This window comes from Polypterus senegalus, chromosome 16 (assembly GCF_016835505.1).
Source record: "Polypterus senegalus isolate Bchr_013 chromosome 16, ASM1683550v1, whole genome shotgun sequence".
In the NCBI taxonomy this organism is placed as follows: domain Eukaryota; kingdom Metazoa; phylum Chordata; class Cladistia; order Polypteriformes; family Polypteridae; genus Polypterus; species Polypterus senegalus.
In genome coordinates this window covers 3,829,764-3,853,934 of record NC_053169.1, presented here as the reverse complement: position 1 = coordinate 3,853,934, position 24,171 = coordinate 3,829,764, and the positions used below count along the sequence as shown (strand labels likewise).

The 24,171-nt window shown below is 53.4% G+C and overlaps 1 protein-coding gene across 1 annotated transcript in view; it reads right to left on the bottom strand.

Moving 5' to 3' along the window:
- Positions 1 to 24,171, bottom strand: part of LOC120517025 (CUB and sushi domain-containing protein 1-like) — a 293,367-nt gene that overhangs the window by 110,201 nt on the left and 158,995 nt on the right. Inside the window, exons 11-18 of the mRNA XM_039739099.1 lie at positions 19,946 to 20,049; positions 19,191 to 19,303; positions 12,550 to 12,732; positions 10,569 to 10,895; positions 5,193 to 5,387; positions 4,517 to 4,655; positions 2,747 to 2,934; positions 1,438 to 1,626 (exon numbers count right to left, since the gene is read on the bottom strand). Of these exons, the coding sequence (XP_039595033.1) occupies positions 1,438 to 1,626; positions 2,747 to 2,934; positions 4,517 to 4,655; positions 5,193 to 5,387; positions 10,569 to 10,895; positions 12,550 to 12,732; positions 19,191 to 19,303; positions 19,946 to 20,049 (1,438 nt within the window). The remainder of the gene's footprint in view (positions 1 to 1,437; positions 1,627 to 2,746; positions 2,935 to 4,516; positions 4,656 to 5,192; positions 5,388 to 10,568; positions 10,896 to 12,549; positions 12,733 to 19,190; positions 19,304 to 19,945; positions 20,050 to 24,171) is intronic.

The window sequence follows — 24,171 nt, the reverse complement described above, 5'->3', positions numbered from 1 at the left end:
AATGAGAAGAAACTGACTGGCAGTGGCGCACATCAAGCACACGAGCGTCAGGGACCACTTGGCATGGGCTCAGAGGGGGACATCGCGTGTCACTGGTGTGCCGTGAGGAGGTGACAACAGGGAACGATGAGAGAGGGGCACACAGGACAGGAGGAGAGACGCCTGAGGAGGAGCAGCACGGAGATGGAGAGCTGACGTGTGATGTGGTGTTCTGCAGGGGGCAGTGCTGGGGCAAGTAAAGTACCAGCCGGTCAGCTCTGACGAAGACCCCAGACAGGTGGAGGGGTGTCTGCTGGTTCATTACAGGGGGCCTGGGGGGATTTGTGGACGACGGAATTTCACCTGAAATCACAAAATGGGAGGGCAGAAGTCTGCAAGTCCACCTCAGGAGGAGGAGCTGGGGGGTCCCTGGGGGGTCACAGAGCACTCGTCACTGCCCGTGTCCATATTCTTGGTATGGTGGGTTACATAGTGCCCCCTAAGCGTGGGCCCCCCCTTGGACGCTGCTTCTCCACCTTTCTGACACGTCTGAGGTGAGCCCTCATGGAGTCTGGCGCTGCTGTGTTTGGGGGTGGCATTGCCCCCCTTGGCCAGACGTAGTGAGGTGTGCTTCGGGGGGCTCACTGGCCACTTCTTGTCTAAATGTTTGCTGAGCTGGTCTGTTGATGGACGGTCAGCGCTGAGCCATCGGACGTCGTGTTTGGATTATGAAGCCTAAGAGACCCCCAGCTAGCCGAGGTATAAAATCACGGGGGTCCGTCACTGCAGATGCACATATGGCCGCTAATACCCTCAAGGGTGAGGATGAAGATGAAGTCACACGGGGGGCACAGCGCGGTCTTCACGGCACTGCGGGGGTCTCAGGCGTGTTTTGAATTGATCTTCCTGATGACCTTCTTGTTTTTTAACAAACCTTTTGTTTACATTTTGATTTAGCCCCCCAGTACGACTTTTTATGTGATGTGCCTTTAAATGGGGGGCTCGGTCCGGTGCTGAGGGGTTGTGCCCATGTCCTCGGCCCGTTTGGACTGACTGTTGTCTGAGTGCTGCTCTTTGGTCGCAGATTTGGCTTTTGGGGTCTCACGTGTTATTGTGAGCCAGGGGTCTTTTGGTTCTCCTCTCCCTATTGTGGTCCTTTGTAGGCCCTGAAGCCTGCTTCTTGATTTTGTGCTGCTGGGGTCTACGCTGTGTGTGTGTGTGGGGGGGTCTTGAGGGGGTCTCAGGTCAGGCTTTTGCATGTTTTGACCTTTTTTCAGCGTGATTGTTTATCAGCCCAGCAGGATGTCATGTGATGTCCCGCCCCCATGTGACACTTGACAGACACGCCCACCGGGACGAGATGACATTCAGGACCACCACATGACGAGATGAATGAAGAACAGCCGCCCATCGGCCCGACATTTGCCCCCCAAGCGGCCCACACGTTCGTCTTATTACCGTCACAGCTGGGTAACGCGTGGCTCCACTGGTGGTTGTCCTCACAGACGATGGGCTCTTCGTCACTCAGCGTGTACCCTTTACTGCAGCTGAACGTCACTCGGGATCCGATGGCGAAGTTGTCCCCGTGCCTCTTGCCATTGACTGGAATGCCAGGGTCCAAGCAGGAATCGGACTCCAGGCGGACACCTGAGGACAGAGGAGCCCGAGTTACACCATCACCCGTCAGAAAGGCCCCCCGCAGACCATTGGCAGTTTCGTTCGGGGGTCCACATGCCAGACACAGTAAAGTGGGGCCACTCGCGGTGGCATTAAAGTTCACTTCGGCTGATTTGATCTTCACGTCCGTTTCAGGTTCGTCTTTAGTTTTAAATCTGGAAGTGAACGTCGTCTGATGGTTTGGCGTGAGGCCATCTTGATTCAGGCCTCTAGCATCCCCCATTCCCATAGTAACCTACCCAGAATCCCTCGGGTGGGCGCACTTCTGATGTCAGGGGCTCACTGGACCACTTTAGACGCTCAGGATCCAAAGGCTCCAAATTCATTTTCATGTCCGCCGTTGCTTGACTTCACTTTTACTTGACGCCATTTTGCTTTCCGGCAGGTTCTGCCATCTTGTGGTGGTGTTGCTAGGAGGCGTGGCCCCCAGAGGTCATGACCCATGACGTCACCCGCGCCTCATGCACTGTTGGGTTGACCCTTCCAAACGGGCGAGTCTTAAGGACGAGCGTCGCCGCTGAGCTGTTGTTCCTTTTCTGTCACCTCCTCGTCTTCCTTAATGCCTGCTGCCAGGTACAGGGGGGGACTCTTGTGGGACCTCCGTGGTCACCTGGTGGTCTCCTCTGGCCGAGGATATCAAAGTTAAAGTGCCAATCCTCAGACCTCCTGGCCAAACGCTGTGGGACTTGTGGGCAGACTGGCATGAGCCCCCCAGCATGGGCCCTGGAGTCTTCTCAGGTCCTCCTGCCTCTTCCACCCATTTTGAGCAGATCACCGATGTGCCCACCCAGGACCCCCTGTGCCAGGTTTGCGTGATGATGGCAGCCATTGCTGCCTTTGTCTTTGAGGGTCTGTTGGCCCCACTTGGACTTTTATGGAAATCATTTTAAAAAATCTGAAATTAAGCAACTGACTGGCAGGGTCTTGAGACCACCAAGCTCAGCAGGGGCAAAATCCGGCCACGCCAGGGCTGCAGGAAACAACTGCTCAAGGGCCGGGCGGCCAAATGTCCCCACAGAGCACATCTCGTCACCGGCCATCGAGAGGGTGAAGGCCACAAAGAAAACGGCAAACGCGTCGGGCGACTTACTCTCGTAGTGGATCTGGAAGCCCACGCTGGCACGGCTGTTGTCGGTGGTGAAGAGAAGGTACAGGGCATTACTGGTGCTGACCAGGAAGTGGGGCGCCTGAGTGCCATGGTACTCGCCAATCAGCGGGGACGAGTTCACCGGCCCATCTCGGATCTCCAGCGTGTCGTAGTTCACCTCCGTCTGGAACCTGAAAACGGGAAGCGGGAGAAGACATCCCTGTGAGGGACACGAAAGAAAGAAAGAAAGAAAGAAAGAAAGAAAGAAAGAAAGACAGAAAGAAAGAAAGAAAACTAAAGGAGGGATGAGTACAGGGAGCACGAAAAGAAAGAAAGAAAGAAAGAAAGAGTGACAATCCCTGGCGGGCGCTTTGGTCTCCTCATCTCATCAGACTCCCAGATGAGGCCCACCGTTCATGTTTTATTGCTGGCTGGTGGTCTTTCGGCCCCCCGCACTCTCCTTCTTTGATTCTTTTCTGTCCCCTCGGCTGATTCAGTGACCTCCAGACTCACCTTTAGGGTTCGCCGACTCCACCTGGGATTTTCCGTCTTTCTTATTCTTTTCTTTTTTCGGCGTTTCACATTTGCTCTTATTTCTAGCCCCCCTAATTGGATGTCCGTGTTCGTTTTCTAGCTGACGTTCGGTGAAGCACTTTGGGCACATCCTGGGCATTAAAATGGTACTGAGAACGAAGCAGCGGGCCTCGGGCTTCCTTTGTAGTTTCTTTTCTTTTGTATTCGTTGACAAGTCGAATTGAGACCTCGCACTCGGGGCTCTGTGGCCGGGGGCTTCAGGGTTCTCCTCTAACTTTCTGGGTTCCCCTCAGGCTTCTTTTTAAATTTTATTTCCTGGTGTTTCTCACGTCTTGGTCTGCCTGTCTGGGCTTTTATTTTTATTTTGTTACTGTGTGAAGGATGCCACGTGGGCACTGGCATGCCAGCCGGAGCTGTGCTGGTACCCTTGCCCGGCTTCAGGCCTTTCTCAGTGACTTTCTAGCCTCTGAGCCTCGACTCTCTGGACTTGAATGTCATTGCCAGGCCACTCGTTTGCTAGCCCCCCACTTGTGGGACCACTCGTGCCCATTTTGTGTTAGGGTGGGCTCTCTAGACCTTTAGAGTTGTTCACCTCTCCTCTCTTGTCCCACCCTGCAAACAGCGGGAATGGGAGACGAAGTGCTGTAGGGAATGCTGTCCAGCAGGGGGCCACACTGGGCTGCTGTGCTTTCTGTTTCATTTTCTGACACCCCCATAGCCCCCCAACTCTCCTGCTGGTCTTTCCACATAAAGAGCTGCTGCTGGCATCAGAATATCGAGGTCTCATTTTTTTGGGTGCCCCCAAAGCATTGAGGGTCCTGCCACCCGTAAGTTAACTTCAGTGCAAATGTGAATGGAGGACTGGGGGGGGCAGCTCGGTGAGTCAGGGATGGACGACTCCAGCTGACCTTTGAACCCGGGACCCCTCAGGCTCCGCACGGCCACAGAACAGCGAAGGAGCAGGTGGTCCTCATGCAGATGTCTGGGGGACAATGGGAGTCGGTGTACGGCTGTGTGGCCCCACTAAGGTGGGGGTCTTCAAAGTAAGGCTTGTGCGTCCATCAACGGCAGTGAAACCCACTCAGTGCTCGTCAAGTCACTTACGAGGGGGTCTCAGGAGGTCTGAGGGTTGTGACCCGAGTTCGTCTACAGCACACGTAATTACAGACTAAGCAGAGAGCAGCAACTCAAAGCCAATGAGTCAGCGGTAAGCCATGGAGCGGGGGGCCGGCGTCTCACCTGTCGAACGAGATCTTGATGGCGTGGGCCTGGGTGGCCTCGATGACCCACTCACAGCTCAGCGAGTCCTTATAAAAGCCCGGCCATCCAGGGGACAGGATCACGCCACTCGGCGCCGTCAGGTGACCTCCGCAGGGGGCTGCAAAAGACACAGCAAAGGTTACAGACCCAGAATTGCCTCCCTGGAGATGCACTTCCCGGACCACTGGCATTTGACCCTCTCCCGTATCGTGTGAATCGCGAGACCCAAATTCAGACCCTGACACGGAATTTAAGAGCCGAAGTTTTTAACTTGGAAACCCAACTGACATTTCACGAAAATAACAACAGCATGGAAACTGCAAAAGAGGAGAAAATCGGCCAGGAGACCCCCTGATGGTGACAGAGACCCTGACAGTCCACAGCTGGCATGCATCAGGCACCAGGGTATCAAGAACTGCCAGACAAGTCGCCACTCCACTATACAGAAGGGGACTTCCGGGGCAGCACCCCCCCCCTTTACGAGGTGTCACCGGATGAGACACGAGGACATCTTAGCTGTTAGCTAAACAAGCGGGTGACAAAAGGACAGAGTGGTCTCCCCTGTTTTGTCACGGTCCCTTATTTAACGGTTTTGGGGCTGTCGCTTCCTTTGGACACAAACCCCCCAATCTCACAAACGCCCCCCCCTTCCTACCTTCACATCTGGGGACCGCCGAGTTCCACACCACGTTGCCGTCCTGCATGATACACGTGATCGTCTCCGAGCCCTGCGTCTTGATGAAGCCCTCATCGCAATAAAAGGAAACGGAGTTGCCCAGCAGGAAGCGGTCCCCGAAGCGTTGTCCGTTGATGGGAATGCCAGGGTCGTGGCACTCGTTTTGACCAAAGGCTGAAGGAAAGAAAGGGGAGGAGATTAGAAACGGAGAGAGGGAGAGGACAACCACTGAAAGCCCAGGCCCGGGCACACAACACACAACACGGGCTCTCGTCCAATCAAAAAAGCCAAAATCGGCAGGCAAACGTCAGCAACTCCCACTAAAGAAGTCAAAGGTACAAAAGAACAATCTGGAAAGGGCGGAGCTGGGGGGTGTCAGGTGGGAGGGGCGAACAAAACCAACAAACAGAGCGAGAGCGAAGAAGGGAGCAGGGAAGAATACAAAAAAGAAAAGAGAAAAGGAAAGGAAACTTAAGAGCTGACAGCCGCCCCACCGTTTATATGTGCGTGTGTGTGTGGGGGGGGGGTGTGTAGTCACACACACAAGCGTCACGAGGGTCTCACAGCTGTGAGCGGAAGAGAAGTCGCCAGGTGGCTGCTGATGTCACTTCCAGTCTGGACATTGTCGGCCCCGCCCCTTCCTCTTCTACACAGGAAGTACTTGGTCTTTCTGGTAAAGCAGGATTGACTGCCTCATGAAGATGTCACCTAGGCTACAATGAGAGGCCACATGTCACACATTTTCAGTCATTTCATCCCTGAGGGAACTTGGACATTAAATGGGGTTGGGGTCTCCGTCCTCTGGGGCCCCAGCCTACTGCTGTCATTTGGTTCCTCTGCTACTCAAGGACACATCCACCATTTGCTTGTGTGCCAGTCGCCTGGTGGCCTGCTGATAGAAGCTCTGAGCTGATTGGTGGGAGTGCTGCTCGGGGGCTGTGCAGGATGGCTGAGCCCTTTGATCCTCCCTCCATCCCTCCTTCCTTTCAGTCACCATCATTCGACACGCTAACACACACAGAACCTCAAGAAAGGGACCCATCGTGTAACTAGTGACAGTAGTAAGGGAGTAATCAGCACACCGCTGAAGGGACCTATGGAAAGGCGCTATATAAGACAGGGCTGCACTGCCAACTCCTTCTGTGTGTTGCCTGCCACTTCTCCTAAGTCCACATGCTGCAGTCCACACAGACGCAGGGAGAACAGGCAGACGACACACAGATGGAGTTGGCAGTGCAGCCCTGTCTTATATAGCGCCTTCCCATATGATCATATAACAAGCCCCTGGGCTCCCATACAATACCCAGTAAACTGTGAGAATGCTACAACAATGCAGATGACAATGAGGCGCTCAGTCGCCAATCCTGCCCACCCAGTTTGCCCTCTGCCACGCTGTCTGCGACTCTCGTTCTGTTTGTGTAACGAGGTGCTGCTGCTGTTCTCGTTGAAGAGTTTAATTTAAAGTAACAGCCGGGTGGGGTGGGCCATTCCATTTGCTTTTATTAGTTAAATATTTCAGTCGTGTCCCCTCTTCACCGCCCGCTGTGCCTCCACAGTCGCTCTCCATGGTGCTGAAGGAGATGTGATATGGCGACCATCACTGCACACAGGACTCTAGGCGAGGCCTCCCCAAGGCGCTATACAGTGTAAGCTTTCAGCGGTGACAAGTGACAGATGAACTCGATTCTCAACAGTCTGGCCTCGTCACCTCTTAATGACATTTGCTTTGAAGGTTCTGCTCCTGCAGTAGCTCTTCTTTGGTTGCTCTCCATGGTTCTGATCTCAGCCCGGCTGCTCTTCTTTGAACTTTCTCTGTCACTGCTTTGCCTCTTTTGTAATAAAGAAACCGGACTTTATGTGACACTCTACAGCTTAAAGATGACCACCATTGTGGATCAGAACGTTAATAACTCAGCGCCGGTGTCCGCTGTCCTAATTCCAGTTTCAAACACTTCAGGTGGTCCTTGTCCCTCACTCTCCGTGACTCTTCTTTGTTCTTCCTCTAGCACACCGGCTGTGTGTCCTGGTGACATGGGGACCGTCACTGCATACAGGACCCCAGGTGAGGCCTCACAAGTGGGCTAGGCAGCTCCAGTATAACCTCCATGAGGGTTTCCTCCACCGTAGTGTTAATAACTCACAGTCCTCACTCCTTCCTGTCATCCTGTCATCTCTTAATCTCCACCAGCGCCTTCATTCGCTCCTTCTCAGTTGCTCTCCATGGTGCTGACTCAGTCGTTTCATTTCCTTCTCCAGCTCTGCTTTGTGTTTTTATAATGCGGAGGCCAAAGCTGCCCACCGGACTCCAGGTGAGGCTCCACTGTGTTTCTTAAGCACCCATCATGCACCAGGGCGCTATATAAACTTGCAGTCAATGCTGTTATGACTTCTAGGTTCTTGTAATTAGAAACACGTTCAGAAGGAGGTCTCGGACCACCTTCATCCTTACATTCAATTTCATTGTCTGCATTGTTTCCACATTCCCTGCTGTCCCAGCCCTTTGGTGTCATCATCAGACTTGACCAGCTTGTTCAGATCGTTAACGTCTATGAAACCCGGCAGCTCCCCATCAGTGACCTCTGCTGGATGCCACATTTAACATCATCGAAATCTGATGAGCTCCTTCTGCCTTCTGCCCTTTGCTCTTGGTGTTCCTGGTGCTCTTGGTGTTCAAGCAGTTTTGAGCATTGGGAGTAAACTTGAAGACCACACAAGAGACCAGAGTCATCGGAACAAGAAAATGACAACAAATTGTGGGCCACCGCCATACTTACGCTGTCACTTTCTGGTGACATAACGAATACAATGGTCCCCGTGTCTCTCACGTCACATAAATCAAAGAACAGGAATCACAATGAACTCCTAAACAATTAACAATGTGACATAAGCTACCGACACGCAGCCCCCAGAATGCCCACCTCCTTTATTCTGACCACCGACCTGTTGTTGTGTTGGACCTCAACGACGGCTTTCTGACCATTCAGACCTCACACATGCCCACCCCACCGGTCTAACCTGATCCCCCCGTCTCTGTGCTGCTTCTTCTGTCACGTTCACTGGATCTGCCCAATGGCCCTAAGACTTTCAGTTTCTGGTTTCCAGTCCTTTTTTACAAACTAGGAGTCATGGGTTGTGCCCACCGCCCTCCTTAAGCAGTGGTCCTTGTGCTTGGTGACACTTCAGCCTGTTGAGTCTGGGCTGCCTAGTGTGTTTTCTGTCCTTCATTCTACAGGACACACCTTCAAAGACCCCCAATTCTTCTTCCAGAGGGTCTGCTCTTATCACAGTTCACTTGATCATCTTCATGGCCAAGTCGATTTAATGGCACCAAGGACAGTGAAGACACACATGACGACAACACGAAGAGGGCAGCGTGAGGACACGGGGAGGGGATGAGAAGGTGAGAGGGGAAGGTCAGGCGGTGGATGGAGACCCCAAGGGTGGTTTGCTCCAAAACGGGACACAACTCATTACTCCAGCAAGTGGGGTCGATCAAAGAGAGAGTGGGGACCTCCTCCTGAAAATATGATGAACAGCCAATCAAATGAGCAGAATGGGGGAGTGGGGTTCCCCCGATTGAAAATCTGAGTTAAATTTGGAGAGCCAATGCCTAAAAAGGAACAGTCTGGAAACACCCCGAGTTCATGGTGGTGACCCTGAGGTGGACACTGATGTCCTGCTGACAGGATGACCGAGCCACCTTCCCATGGCTGTCCCACTGCTCCGACTCCACCGGAGCTCAGACAGGTTAAGCCAGGGGGTCACTGCAGGGACTGAACTGGTGGGCCTTGTGGGTTCCAGTCCACTGCCAGGGCCACTGTGCCCACAAAAGCCTAATGCGCCAGTCCTGGTGGGTGTCAATAAGGGTCTCGCGTCTGCTGTCTTGATTTCTCCCGTGTGTGTCCAAAGCCCCCTAATGGCACATCGTAAAACGAATGCGAATGGGACGCCCTTCCCTCCCAGTACTGAGGCGCAGAATGGGGCAGCAAATGGAAATTCTCCATGAAAATGAAGGCGCCGTTTCTAAAGGTGATGTAGAGCGGGCGCGCCACCTGGAATCGAGCGCATCTGCTGGGCGTCATAAACCGCACACGCCTCATTTGCATATCCGCATGACGGAGCGCACTTCGGACTGAGCCGGGCACATGGGGTCCGAGACCCTGAAGTGAAGTGAAGACCCTTAGAGATGCCAAAGCCACCGCAGAGCCCATCGCGGCAGAAGAGTTCATTTAAAGATGACAAGCGCACGTACGTCCCGAGTCGCACTCTCCTGAAATTATGGGCTGCAGGAAAGAAACGCCTCATAAAATAGCAAGAGCGCAGCTGCTGCCCGATGTCACATTCAGCTCGTTCTCTGGTGCCACCCCGGGGTGTTGACAAACTGAGAAACAGCGAGGAGTCCGAGGAGGAGCAGAGGTCGGAGGTCATTTAACAGACGACAATAAACAAGAGGATAAAAAGGTGGGGGCAAAATGAAAGAAATCCCCCTTAATGAAAGGACAAGTGTGTGTGTGTGTGTGTGTGTCTATCATTCCAACTGATGGCGCATCACAAACATTTGGAGTGAAGGATTTTATTGCTATAAATGTTTCTGATGCGCCATTTGTTGGAATGAAACAGTTTATTATTTCATGCCTTAGCAGACACGTTTCAGTAGATGGCACACTGAGGTCTACGCCAATCTCGAGCCATCTCAGGCAGGCAGCACAGCCGTTACACAAACTAACACACCGTGAAATGAGACAATCAATCAATCAATCAATCAATCAATCAATCAAATGAAATGCGTCAGCATAATTAAGTGATGGGCGGTGCCATGAGGCGTCTGTTTTTGGTGCCCGTTTGTGTTCCTCATCAGACACAAGCACTTATGGACCACAGCCAGGAGGGGGCGCCATGTTCTGCATGTTCAAGCATGCTCTGCTTCTTCCTCCACAAGCTCAATGACCAGAAGACCCCCAAACCCGCCCCACCACGTCTCCTACAGGACTTTGACTGAGGCCTGGAGGTCGAGGCACAGGGCAGAGATGGGACCCAAAACTTGTCCAAGAAGAAAACAGCAAAGGATTCTGGGAGCAGCCCCTAACGAGAATGAGGTGATGATGACAGTGGTGTCCAGCAGGGGGCCGCTGCTCTATCTGATATTCTGACGTCATGTGATGAGGGTGGAAAGAGCAAGCTGGCCAGGTCTGCTGGTGCCACGCAGGTGGAATGGTGGGTGATGGAGAACCAGACAAATCATGCCAGGGGCACCTGGGCAGGTCAAAGGCAATCAGGTGAGATTTGACAGGACCGGCGAGGACCCCAGTGGCACGGCGGACCCCCCAGACATCACTGAGACGCCTGTTGACTCACTTGTGTAGGTGATGTTGAACCCTCTTCCCGTGTTCGAGTGGTCGGACTGGAACTCCAGGCGCACAATGTGGCCGTTGCTTGCCAGCTGCGAGGGGACATCTTTGCCCGAAAATGTCCCAAACGTGGTGGCCTCCGAGGCGCCATCGTCTTTGACCGTTAGGTAGTCAAACTGCGGCTCCACGTCAAAGTCGCTGAATATGAGGTGAATCCTGCTGCCGGGCTCGGCGATGATGAGCCACACGCAGTTCATGTTGTTCCCGTACTCCTCCGGGTAGTTGGGTGACAGGATGATCCCCGACGACGCCGTGAAGTTGAAGAAACAGGAAACTGCAAGAGAGAAGGAAAGAGAAGAAGCCGTCAGGACCTCGGTGGTCAAGTGGGCACACAGGTGACGTGGCCAGCTGTCACTCGTATGAACCCTTCTGACTTGTCACCTGTCGCCAGGCCCCTTTAGTCGGGTGGCCTCCTGTGGTAGATCGGCCATCTTGATGCAGGTGTCCATAACACACGTGGACTGTGCAGCGGTCAGGAGTGACCCCTCAGACTTCGGTCGGCCCTTTTTGTGTTTCTCTGACGTTTCTGCGTCTGTGGTGGGATTTGGACCCTCAGGGACTTCGCTTTAAGGGACTCGAGCTCATTGAGTGTCCCATTTTCTGGCTTTGTTGCCATGGTGTGGTGTTAGGGGGTGTGGTTTTGGGGTTGTCATGGTTTGAAGGGCAAGTCTGGTGGGGGATGTGATACCAGCATCGGAGGTGTGGCCGAGTAACATGTGACACGTGACATCATCGGTGGTATGGGCTGCCCGAGATTGCAGGTCATTTGTGTCCAGACGCCAACGTGACCCTCGCTGCCCCCCGACCACCATTCCTCTCCTTCTTTCTTCCTTTTCTTTGACCCCGTGGCCCGCCATCAACTGACTTCTTGGCAGAGCAGGATGGCTAAGCGTGGCACAGACGTGGCGTCACCGATGCAGAGTCCTGTCCAGGCCTGAGGTCTGCACTCGACTACCATGGCAGTGACAACAGGGGGCGCTCAAGAATTGGGCATCGAATCAGAGAGGAGCGAATGCCCGCCGGAGCAAACCAAACAAGCAGAGCAATCAAACCCAAATGTGACTTAATAAAGTGGTGCACCTTGGATGGCTGCCGTGCCACCGTCACGTGTCGGGGAGCAGCCAGAGTTTCGTGCCCAGCTCAAGTGCTCTCGCTTTACGTTACATTCCTGAAGATCAACTGTAATGTAAAAGGCGGACCCTGCGGGCATCACACTGTTGCCACATAACCGTGTGTACTGAAGACCAGCTGAGCTCATCACAGCGCACCCCCTGTCCCTCACCAGGTCCCGAACCCGCGTGTCAGGGGGGCTGCTGGACGCTTCAGTGGTCATCCTGCTGTGGGTTTGGACTTCCTCTCGATCATCTTCTAGGTGCCCCACCAACGGGCAGTGTGAACAAAGGGGGGGCTTCGCCCACTTACTGGGAATGTGACAGACTGGCACACGTTGGTCCATTTGGTGTGGCACACGTCTACACCCCCTGGTGCTCACCTCGTGTCCATCACTCGACTTGTCACTTGCTTACCGCCCGTGAGTCGCACTTTTATATTATTGGACAAGCCATTCCATGGAGGGGTCACTGCTCCTGCTTTCTAATCGTTTACTGTTCACTCGTTTAACTCTCTCGCTCTCTGCTTGCACTTCTGAGTCTGCGCCCTACCACTGGGGGCGGGGCCACGTGCCGCTCTAGCCCCGCCCCCTGCGCACCACCAGATGGCGCCAGCCCTGACATTGGCTGCTATTCAGATTTTCGTCTCATTTCCTCCTCGTATTTTATTTTATTTTATTTGAATTCTTGGACTGTGATGTAAATTCCCGCAATTTACCAAACTTTAGAAGGTGCCAACGACTGCGGCCCGACCGTGGTGAGCTGCCCCTGAGACCCTCACCCACCTCGCCCACCCACACCGACGGCTCAGGCTCTTACAGACACAGCTGGGCTTGTTTCCGGACCACTGGTTGTTCTGCTGGCATGTGATCGACTTTTCTCCCACCACCTCAAAGGCAGCCTGGCACTCAAATGTCAGGACGTCTCCGTGTAAAAAACTGTTGCCTGTGCGTTTGCCATAGGCGGGCACTCCGGGGTCTCCGCAGCTGCCGCGCTCGATCTCTGCAACCAAAGAGAGAAAAAAACAAAATCAAAAAGTCAGACCAGCGTCGAGGATCATCGGCACAGATGGGGGGCTCCAAAAAGGTAAGCAATGCCACCCCAAGCAGAGAGGGGGCGCTCTCACTAATGCCATCTCCTTTAACATCCACAGTTCAGATGCTTGCCAGCCAGACGACCCCTTCTAGGCATGAAAGCCCCTGGAAGTCCATCTGGGGATGGGCAGACAGACCCCTCGAGTCCTTTTGACCCTTCATCTTCATTAAACGGGCTCGTCAGGCTGGCACCCGAAACCTTTTCATGTTCCATGCTTCATCTTTACAGATTTCAAGGACTCTAAAAGGAGACATGAACAGTGATGGGGAAAGGCGCTATATAAATGAAATGTATGACTGTAGTGGGGGTCACTCACCATCAGCCAAAAGCCCCCCAGTCAGCAAGCATCAAAAGGGCAAAATGTACAACAGAGAAGAGCCATGCCTCAGAGCTGTGCCAGTCTGGGCGGAGAAACCATCTGAGCAGCGCGATGGCCTCCACGGGGTCCGACCCGGACCACCCCATCATCTCGCGTTTTCTTTCATTGGATTCACATGCAAGTCTCTCACTGAATCACAGGCGCTGAACGCACTGCGCTGTCTCAGAATCTGTCAACTGGCACTTAAAAGTACCAGCTGCCTCCTTAAAATGACGGACACGCGCGCTCACGCCATCCTTAATGCCAGCGGCGCAAAGCTGCAGGAGAGGCCAATGGCTCAGGGCGACGTGAGGAGAGACGGAGATGAGCCTGTCACACAACTCGGCCAGGGACGATGTGACAACATAAGAAGGGGCAGCAAAGGGGCTGGGCAGGAGAAGAACACAGCGCGTAGCACAATGGGGCACAAACCGAGCGGGCAATTATGTCCAGGAAATGTGCAAGGCGCTATATAACTGCAGGAGTCTAAAACAATAAACGGACGCTTATTACGTTCCTAAGGGCTACAGGATGGCGGCGCCTCCCCCTGGCTGCCTCAGCTTGACTCGCTGCAAGGCACTCTGGGAGTTGTAGTTCTGTCAGGCAGCCCTGTTGAGGACCTCTGGTGCTGCCGGGAGAGGCGGCCATAGAATTTCTGGAAGTTTCTCGAATGCCTCGGTGGGCCCGGACTGTCGTAGACGTTTGACCGCCACCAGCACCCTAGCAAGTCTCCACACAGTCAAGTGTTTTTAAAATGTCCCCGGGAGGAGCACTTCTTGTCACCGTGCCGTACCCAGTGAGGTAGCCAAAGACGCGCCTGGCAGGGTGGGCTCCACACAGAAAGCGTGAAGAAGAGAGTAGTGACATTTTACAGAAGGTACCTGTAACTGTGAGACCAAAACTGGACCTAAGTGGCCTTTGACTGCTTTTTGATGCAAAAGAGACGCGGCTGCTGATTTGCGCAGAGCGAGGACCGAGGCGGACGTGCGGTGGTCTTTGTCAGGCCTCATCGGTCAGCTTTAAATCAATTTGAATTGAAGGAAGTGCACAATTAGGGTCACTGGTGGCCTGCACATCTGGGGTCTTTTACCTGCATTATGGGGGGTCTGGGCAGATTCATTTTATGATGACAGTAAATGTTGGGGGGTACAAGAAGAAGAGAAAACGTGAGATTTGAATTCACAACGGGAGGTCTGAAGTTCACGTCGAGGAAGAGGGTTACACCAAGAGGTGACATTAGTGACGTGCCAAAACTTATGGGGGGCTCTGGCTGCTATGTAAGAATATTGTAATGGGGGTCTTTCTTCAGCTCAGAAGACACACGTGAGGCCTCATGTGGACTTCTCTGTGCAGTTCTGGTCTCCACATTGACAAGCAGAGAGGAGACCACCGAGGAGGACCATCTCAACCCACTCACGGACATTAAGAGGTGACCCCACGAGTTTAGGATGGTGGGCCCCAGCTGTTACATGGCATTGATTTCTTGGACCTTTTGGATGTTTGCTAAGCTTTACTCAAGTGTTGTGGTCAGGAGGACTTCAAGGACCTTCACAACTCGACTTGTTGTCCTTTTGGACTCATTAGGTGGGCAGGTTTGTAGAGCTTGCTGGGCTCACACACATACACTCGCCATCTCTTGCCCTGCACGTACCCTCAGCCCCTTTCCTCGCTGTCCATGCCAGTGTTCCCTCAGTCTAATGCGCCCCCTAACGTCTGCTTCATCATTTCGGGGGTCCCTTAAATCTGCTTTTATACTTCCTGTCCCTGAAGTCGACTCTCAGCGTTCTTCCTACTCCTTCACTTCCCCTCGTGTGTCTCGCACTCTCACTTCCTCGTTTGGTTTTATCATCCGAGCCAAACTGACCAATCAGAATGCTTGGAGGACCCGGACACGCCCACAGACCCCAGGGTTTGATTCCATCCTGGATTTATTTACATGAAGACAGAAATCTAAATCTGCAATCCATATAATCGACTGCGTGGCATCCTTCTCCCTCTGTGGTTCAGGGCACTGGGGTCCTCCGGTGCCAGTGGTCACTCTGTGATGGCCATCTGTCTTATCTTGAGTGACCGTAAGAGAAACTTCATGATGTCCCCCTGCTGCCTGGTGACACTCATCAGGCCCACCCTGTCCAGTCACAGTGGCCCTATGAATGTCCTCTCCATGCCCACCATTTAAGATGGTGGAATTCCTGCCATGTAGTGCCCGCCACCTCAGCCTTTTTCCATTTCTAGATAACAGTGTGCCTTTTCTCTAATTTGCCCACCCGTCTTCTCTTCGGTTGGTTGGCCGACGGTCAGCTGGAGTGACCATCACACACACACACACACGTCATATCAAGGAGTTTAAATTTCATTTCTCCAGTTCAGGTTCACAGGGAGCTGATACCCAGTCCACCAGCACAGGGCACAAGACAGGAAGGTGCCAATCTGTGGTCACCCTGGTTAGGTGCTGCTTTGTCCAGTTGGCAGCAGTGTGCCAGTGGACTGCCGTCTTCAATCATCCAGAAATGCAAATGTCCACCTTGCCATTGTGGGACATAAGTGTCAAATTGGCACCCGACGTGGCATCAAGTTGATTGAATTTCTTTTTAATTGTGTCTGCGCTTGGTGGCCCAGTGGTTAAGGCCTCTGCCTCATGGCCCCAGGATGCCAAGTCTCTGCCCGCCATCTTTCCTTCCACATCTCAAAGATGAGCCGATTGGAGTGACTGGACACCCCTGACTCCATCAGACCCCACACGGTGACAAGTGGGCTAAGATCAGGGGGTTTGGGTGGGCAAGGCTTGGTCCCTGCCATCCCACCCAGGGTTTGACCTGCCAGTGCTGCAACAGAATGGGTGGCCTCAGCTCATGGATGGATGTGTGCGCTGATCCTAATGCCAACGTACAGGGGAGGCAGTGCCCGGGGGGCACAGCTCAGCTCCACTGGATCTTCTTCAGCAAATTCAAGGTGAATTTATGGGAGACGAGAGCATCACGGCCTGCCGCGCTGAATGAGTGTCCGGCCTTCTGGGGGGCCGACGGCGGACCACCTCAGGGGCCTCTCAGCATCATTTATGGTGGATTAGCAAGAGTGAGTCGTGTGGGCAGAAGTGTGGGGGGGGGGCAGTCAGCAGCAGGCAGAAAATGGCAGCCTACAATAACGGAGTCTATTGGGCTCAGTGCTGCCCCCATGAAGAGCTGTGTGCGAAGGTCACTTTACAGACGTCACCCCACTCAGTGGACCCCAATGCTCCATGGATACCGATGCTTGGTGGTCTCCCTCGCCGTTCCTTGAAGTGTCACGTGTGTCCTGCACTCGGACCTCCGCATTCCCACAGCAGTGCCCAGGTGGGCTTGGCCAGAGAGTCTACTGGCCTCTGCCATCGGACGTGATGACAAACGTCACTCCTCACCGCCCTGGGATGGTGGCGCAGTCCCCCCTTACAAGTCACATCCCGACGCTTCAGTGACATTTCCATCTGTGCCACCCTAAGAGGCTTAGCGCCCGGTCTGACAGATTAGCGCGGCGCCCGCTCCCGTGACCGGCGGGGGGATCGTACATTCAGATGCCGCCTGATCTCACCTAATCCCCTCTTTTCCCTGCCGCTGCTCGCCTGGCGCAGCCCATCTGCTGTAAACAGCGGCATTAGGAGTGCAAATCCCGCGAGTCGCCCAGCGCGCCCTCCTCATGTTTGGGCTTTCATGCGCAACTCGAAAAACCTTTGCAATTAAATCGCTTCACGCCATCTCCCCGTGCCTGCCGCTCCATTTTATGAGAATAACTCGGTGGCAGTCCTGGTGGCGCAGCGGTTAGCGCACCTGCCTCACAGCCCCTGGACTCCGGGCTCAGCTCTCGAAGCCCAACCAGGTGTCTCTGATGTCACAGAGTCCCTTAAGGGGACACCAGAGTGCTGGCAGCAGGGCTCAAATGTCCACACGCCGTCCATCTCAGTCTGCAGAATGGGGGACCCCCAGCAAGAAGAAGCCCCGCCCTGCCTGTGGCGGCTCCACCCCTTCTGGACAGGAAGAATTCAAAGGCAGCTGAGCAGCAGGGGGTCTTTGTTTGCCCCCCCCATTGAGGCAGAGCAGCACCTGTGACACTAGGGGGCACCACTAGAGGGCACAAAATGTCCCAAAAATACAAATTTAACACAAGGAAAGAAAATGACTTAAGATATTTAAAGAAAGAATTCATTTAAAAGCAAAACAAGACACAAAAGTCAAATCGGGCACAGGAGACGATGGCAGAGGACCCAGGACCACCCAAAGCAAATGCAATGCCGAGCTGCTTGTCTGTCTACTGCCAGGCCTCGGACCCCCAGATGCTTCAGTGTGTCATTACTGCGATCAGCTGGAGGCGGAGGACTTGCACTCTTAAAAACAAATAGCAATCACCACGATGATGACGATGACAATGACAATGACGATGACGTCCAGACAAAGCTGAACTGGGAGAGTCAAAATAACAAGCAAACAGCAGAGAGCCTAAAAGAGAACATCATTCATGACAGTCTCGATGACAAAGGGACACCACATGTCATCTCCTCCGAGACCCCACCCCTCGGCAACCAGGGGCCTCATCTTAGCAACGGGACTCACAAAATGGCAGCTCCCAACCAAACCAAATGGTGTCGGGGACACGGCTGTACAATGTGTGACAGGTGACTACGCATGAAAACCTCAAGTCGCTTCAGGACATGGCAGAGGCAGCAGCATGGGGCGCTGAATGTGATGGGCACAGGTGCCAGCCTTAAGATGACAGCAGTAACAGGGCACAGCGAGAAGAAGCACCCAGCGAGCCTACGGGGGCCTCTGGTGCTGCTCCGGTTTAATCCGACTTTAATTACGTCGGCCGCCATCGTAATCCGAGCCCTGGCAGAGGATTTAGTCGGACCCCGATGACGGCTCGAGCCCACCAAGGCAGAGGAAATCAAATAAAGGGAACTTGAAGGGACAAGCAGAGACGGACCCCTCAGGTCGATCACTGGGGGTCTCACTGGCGTCACCAGACTCGTCTCAGCTCAGCTCTTCTGATGGTCGGCAGTCCAAAGTCAGTGCAAAGTGACCACCAGACAAAGCGCGGCTTCATCTTTAGCATCCGACCCCCCGACTAAGCCTTTGCTGTGCTGCTCTCACTCACTCAGCCATGGCAGCACCAGAAATACAAGCTGGCACTGCCAAGGGGCACCTACAGAGACCCGTCACTCAAAAAGCTGGACATCTAGTGGAGACTAAGAGTACTGCAGACAGGACAGAAAGCAGCAGGGACGCACTCCTCGACACCAAGGGTCCGACGTGAACATCTCGATGGCTTTTATAAAAATGAGACCCCCAAGTTAGAGGAGTGAAAGAATCCAGAGCTGGAGCGCCGCCATCTTATATAGTGTCCACACAATGAGGTCACTTCTGTAGTCACATGATGACAGCAAAGCTCCGTTACCAACAACAACCTGGCTGGCCGCCCAGAAATCAACCAAATGAGCAAAAAGGGCAAGTCGAGACCACGACAGACACACGGTGGGACCCTCAGGTTAGAAACGAAACAGCAAATCATCAGACTGGGGGGACGTCTCAACTGAAAACGAATCTGACAGTGTGACCCGTAGGCAGACAGCCAGGAGAAAAGGGGGCCGTCACCGGACAGAGCGCTGACCAGACGTGAGGCACCTGAATGGCACTATAAAGTGTCATAAAGGGCTCTGAGGGAGGGGCACAGCCAGGCTATGGCAGGAGGTAGTGGTTCATATTAGATGACAATGACCAGTCACCATGGAAGAGTCCAGGAAGGAGGGTGAGATGATAGCCCTAATCATCATGCTGTACATTCAGTTTCTACATAACGAGCTAGAAGATACAGAAAGACACAAAGCAGACATGAGCAGCTCTGTATGAGCCAGTGAAAGGCGCTATAAAAATGGACAGCTCTCTCTACGAGGTCAAAAGTAAAATCCCTTTCTGAAAGATGGACTGATGGAGTAAAGGCGCTATATAACACAGAACGTCACAGACACGACTCCGCCTACCTTCATATAGCGCCTTGAAGCCCTGAGAGCCGATGCTGTCGTCCGACTGCAGGTGAAGCCACATCTGGTTGCTCATGCTGACGATGAGGTCGGGCACACTCGAGCCCGTCAGCCTGGAGGGCATCAATCAGAGGGCACAGAGTTAGCCGCGTCGTCACAGTGACCGCCCATACAAGTTCCCACCAATCATTGGCTGTCTGAATATTTCACACAGGTGACAATCACGAAGCAGGTGACACTGCTGTCCTTACTGAGACTGTCCCCATGGCTCCTGCCGCCCTCTTGGTGGACTCTTTGCTGCTTGCACCCCTTGGGGGTCTCTGGTGGGGTTTAGGAGGGTGTGAGGAATTTTGGTGACTCTCAGGTGAGCACAAGCAGAGCCAACAGGAGTGCAGGGACAAGGCCTGGGACTGGGTGACGGGGTGACAGGGGTGGGGCAAACAGGTCAGCCAGGCCAATGCTGGGCATTTCTCATGTTCCTGTCAGTAGGACCCCCAAAGGAATCACTGTGTGGGCACTGTGCCTGCTCACTGAATGTCACACTCATTTGAAGAGACTGGCACACCACGGGCCTCGGGCATGACCAAAATGCCACGGACACAGAGAGAACACTGGGAGCAAATGGACATCACTGACGGAATTGGCATCAAGTGCTTAGGAGACACCAAGAGGGGGGCAAGTTGTGGGTTGGGAGTGATGGCAGCAGTCACAGTGGCAGTGGTGATCCAGTAGGGGGCACAGCAGGCTCTACTTACACATACAGCACCGTCCGGGCATCGCCAATCTTCCCTCCATCTCCCACCGTCAGCGTGTCGTACCCTCGCTCAAGATCAAACTCTTCAAAGGCCAGCATGATGACCTGCGAAAGGAGAAAAGCAGTCAGGAAGAAAGACCCCCAGGGAAAAGCTGTTCTGTCGGACCCTCATCTCCTCAGGAAAAAACTGGACCACTAAGTGGACTTAAGACCCTCGTCAGAGCAGAGCTCAATGGAGACCCTCATGTGATGCAAAACTGGACAGAATGTGTGGCCAGCACACAACATCCAGAGCTGGACCTTCAAGAGGGACACCACTGAGCGGGAGGGTGACAGGGTGACAGGCGAGGCGGGCCTTTAGTGAGCCAATCAGCATCCACGCTGCATCTGGATGGGCCAGTAGGAGGGCAAGGAGCTCGAAATGAGCTGAGTGGGGACATACGTGTGTGAAGCTGAAGTGTATAGCGCCTTTCACCCCGTCTATTACTACATATAGCTATCTATCTATCTATCTATCTATCTATCTATCTATCTATCTATCTATCTATCTATCTATTATATAGCACCTTTCACATATCTATCTATCTATCTATCTATCTATCTATCTATCTATCATATAGTGTCCTTCACTCTATCTATCTATCTATCTATCTATCTATCTATCTATCTATCTATCTATCTATCTATCTATCTATCATATAGTGTCCTTCACTCTATCTATCTATCTATCTATCTATCTATCTATCTGTTCATTATATCTAATTATGCAGTTTTCATTACGCTATAACTTCTTAAGTTTATTACATAGAGAATCACCCATAAAATCTCAGACCATCGAGAAGGGTGCCAACTGACGACATAAAGAATCGTCTTCACACCAAACTGGATTCGTCCCGCATAAGATAGTAATTAGATCTGGACCAGCCTATATAGCGCCTTTCAGCTCTTCAAATGATAAATACAATCGATTGTACACAATATTATCATACAAAATGGTTCAAGTGCCTATTATGGGATGCCATTGTCTTGTCTCTAGCTAGTATATAGCGCCTTTCACTCCCATCACCGAACACCAAAGGCTGGAAGGCTCTGAAAAGGCCTAAAAGCCTTACAGTCCCAATTAGGGAGGACATCAACCACGGACCCCCAGGCTCAAATCACCTTTCAGGGGTCCACATGTCATCTGTAATAAGAACAAAAGTCCCAAAAGAGACCAAAAACGCTCCAAACTGTTTCAAATCTCAAAAGTGTCACCAACCTTCTAAAGAGCAGCAGATGTCACATTCAAGCCACGGAACTCGAGCAGAGCAGGCAGGGTGGGAGCTGTGGTGTCACTTGCTACACTTTCATGGTTGGACCCCCTCAAATTGACACAAGTCTTGATTATTTTTTTTCGGTGGCCATTTGATGTTACGGGGGTCCTGGCAGTGGCACCTTCTGCCGACCGCCACTTTGCATAACAAACAGCTGGCACTGGAGCACCACGGACAAGTCAGTGGTCCCACCTTAACCCCCGTCACCAAGTGCCTGCTGGTCTTCTCATCCAAAGTGAGGTCCTCAAAGCACCAGAAAGTGAGGGGCCGGGAGCCGAGCAGAGGATCGTCGAGCTGTCACCGGTGATTAGAATGTGAAATGGACAGGCGGTGACTTCTCGACGGTGACACCACAAAACGGCGTCCTCGACGCTGCCTTCGTTTTCACAGCCAGTAATGACGGCAGATGAGGTGCGCCGAGGGGCTCGTCACTGCAGTGACACGAGACGGGCACACATCAGCCGTCTCCAGATTGTCTGTGCCACCCTGCAGGCCTCGAACGGCGCATTTAGGCAAATCAGGGGAGAGTCGCGATGACGGCGTGCACGTGTCAAAACGGGGGAACACTGGTGGGGGGGACACAGCAGTACGTGAAGCCAAGACACGGGGAGACCCCCGCCTTTCAAGGTGGGCAGAACTCAAACAAATGTAAAATCACAACAACAAACGGCGAGAGGACAACGCGAGGACAGCAAGAGGACAGCCGGGGGGACGTCAACAACACGAAGTGGTGACGGTAAACGTGACGTCCGTCCAGCAGGGGAGCGGAGCGTAGTGGACGGGTCATTATCTCCATCCAGACAGCGGACATCAGCGGTCAAGAAGAGTATGAGAACCTCAGGCGTGGAGGTCAAGTCAGGGGGCCGAGCCCGAGTTCTCTAACGTCTGGGGGTCCACAAAGCAGCACAAGAGAAAGTCGAGAGGAGAGCAACTAGGATGAGATCAGCAGCATGGAGAGCAACCAAGAAGGAAAGACTGAAGGGGCTTAAGGGGGCACAGGAGTGACAGATTACAAAGGGGAGGGGGACAGCGGACCTCCGCTATCATCGTCCTCGCTGGGCTCTGGAGACCCCACTGGTGACAGGCAAACCAATGAGGGTCAGCTGAGTGGAGACCCTTCAAGTGTGTAGTCGGAGCTGCAGGGCCATGGACTGGACCTTCATGTGCTTCTGCTACAGAAATGTCACCAAAGAGCCACAACGTCATTATAAACCGAGCCCACCTGAAGAAGGTGAGTCAACTGCTACCTGTCACCGTCCAAAACTGTAAGGCAATGAATAGAAGGAGGGACCGAGACCACCAGAGCGTCCACTCCAGCCCTAAACGGCCACATTACTGAAAACACGCAGGACAAAGAGAGGGGACAAAATGACAGGATGCAGGAAGAAACAAAGGTGACAAGAGCAATGACGGAACACAAAGTGACCCCCACACTCAATTCGTATTTTACAGGATGGACGTTTAAACCTGAGGGGTCTCGCCTGGGGTCAGACAGATGACACCAGAGACGTCCGTCACCTCTCTGGGGAGGCTCCTCAGATGGCACTTAGTCCTTTAAATGGCCAAAGCAGTGGGCAGGCTCAGTAGGCACCCTGGGGTCTCTGCTTTCCTCTTCTTCTTCTTCTTACACAAGCCACCGGACACACCACAGACCCTGGGTCACCCCACGGCCCACCGTCACTTCACTACTGTCACCTTTGCCCAGGTTCTCGCCTTTTTCATCTGCCCACATATGCTGGCCAGAAAGACAAACTGCCAGGCGTGACGATGACATTTCTATGTGGTGCTGGCGTTGACGTCGCCATTTTGGGATGACTATACTGATGACGCTGGATGCCACAGTAAGTCCCCTGAGACCCCAATTGTCTCAGGTGGTGATAACCTGCCTCTGATTACAGAAAACCCAAGAGCGCATGTTTAGGGGGGCTCTGAGGTGCACTTGGGGGGTCGGGGTCAGTCATTGGAATGGAAACTCAATGGTGACGGTCACACTGTCCTTAATCCTGCCCACTGATCTGTAATGACCTCCAACTCAATGCTGGGTAGCAAGAAGACTGGCACAAGCGCCACTCCCCAGTGCCACCCCGAGACTCAGCTGGGCCACTGCCACGAGACTCTTCTAGAAGTGTGGGTGGCAGCAGAGGGCAAAGGAAGGCTGTGCCCGCTAAGCCTGTGCCCACTGTGACTATTAGGCTGGTCACTCACCACCGCTGCTATCACCACGAGCATCGGGCGCAAGGCAGGAGGAACAGCTGGACAAGGTGCCAGTCCACCACAGGGTGAGCACAGAGACAGACACACGCACCTTCTCTGGACAATTTAACATCTGGAGGATACCCACGGCATGCCAAGGGGACCCACCCGGGTGCCACCTTGTCGAGTGTCACCACGTGGCGCGTGCCCTGGGGTACAAGTCAAAGAGCGTCCCCAGCCTGAAGTCGCCGAGCTCCGACAGCCCGGGTGACATTTTACTGAGGACGCAGTGGCCGCGCAGCGACTGGAGCGCCTAATCCGGCGGAGACGCGCGGGTGCACGGCGAGCTTTTTCTTTCACGGCGGGTTGTAAATTGCGACATCAGGTGACATTTACGTGTTTCACGGAGAGCATCGCGCTTCTTAAATTGGGTTACGGAGACTTGAAGCTGCAACTTTCAGGGGAAAAGGCGCATCGGTGACGGGAGCCGCAGCGCAATTTCACTCGCACGGAAACCTGAAGGTCCGCCAGGGAAACTCGTGAGGAGTCCAATTTGTTTTAATTGGATTTGGTGATGGAGTTGGGGGGCTGCAGACGTGCTGCGATCTCCATTTCCGCTCCCTCGTCCCCCATGAAGGTGAAATCCAGATTCGCGATGAGGTCTCCGCTCGCCGGAAAGAAGGAGAAGCCGAGCGGCTGGTAGGGTCCCCTCGGTCCGCCT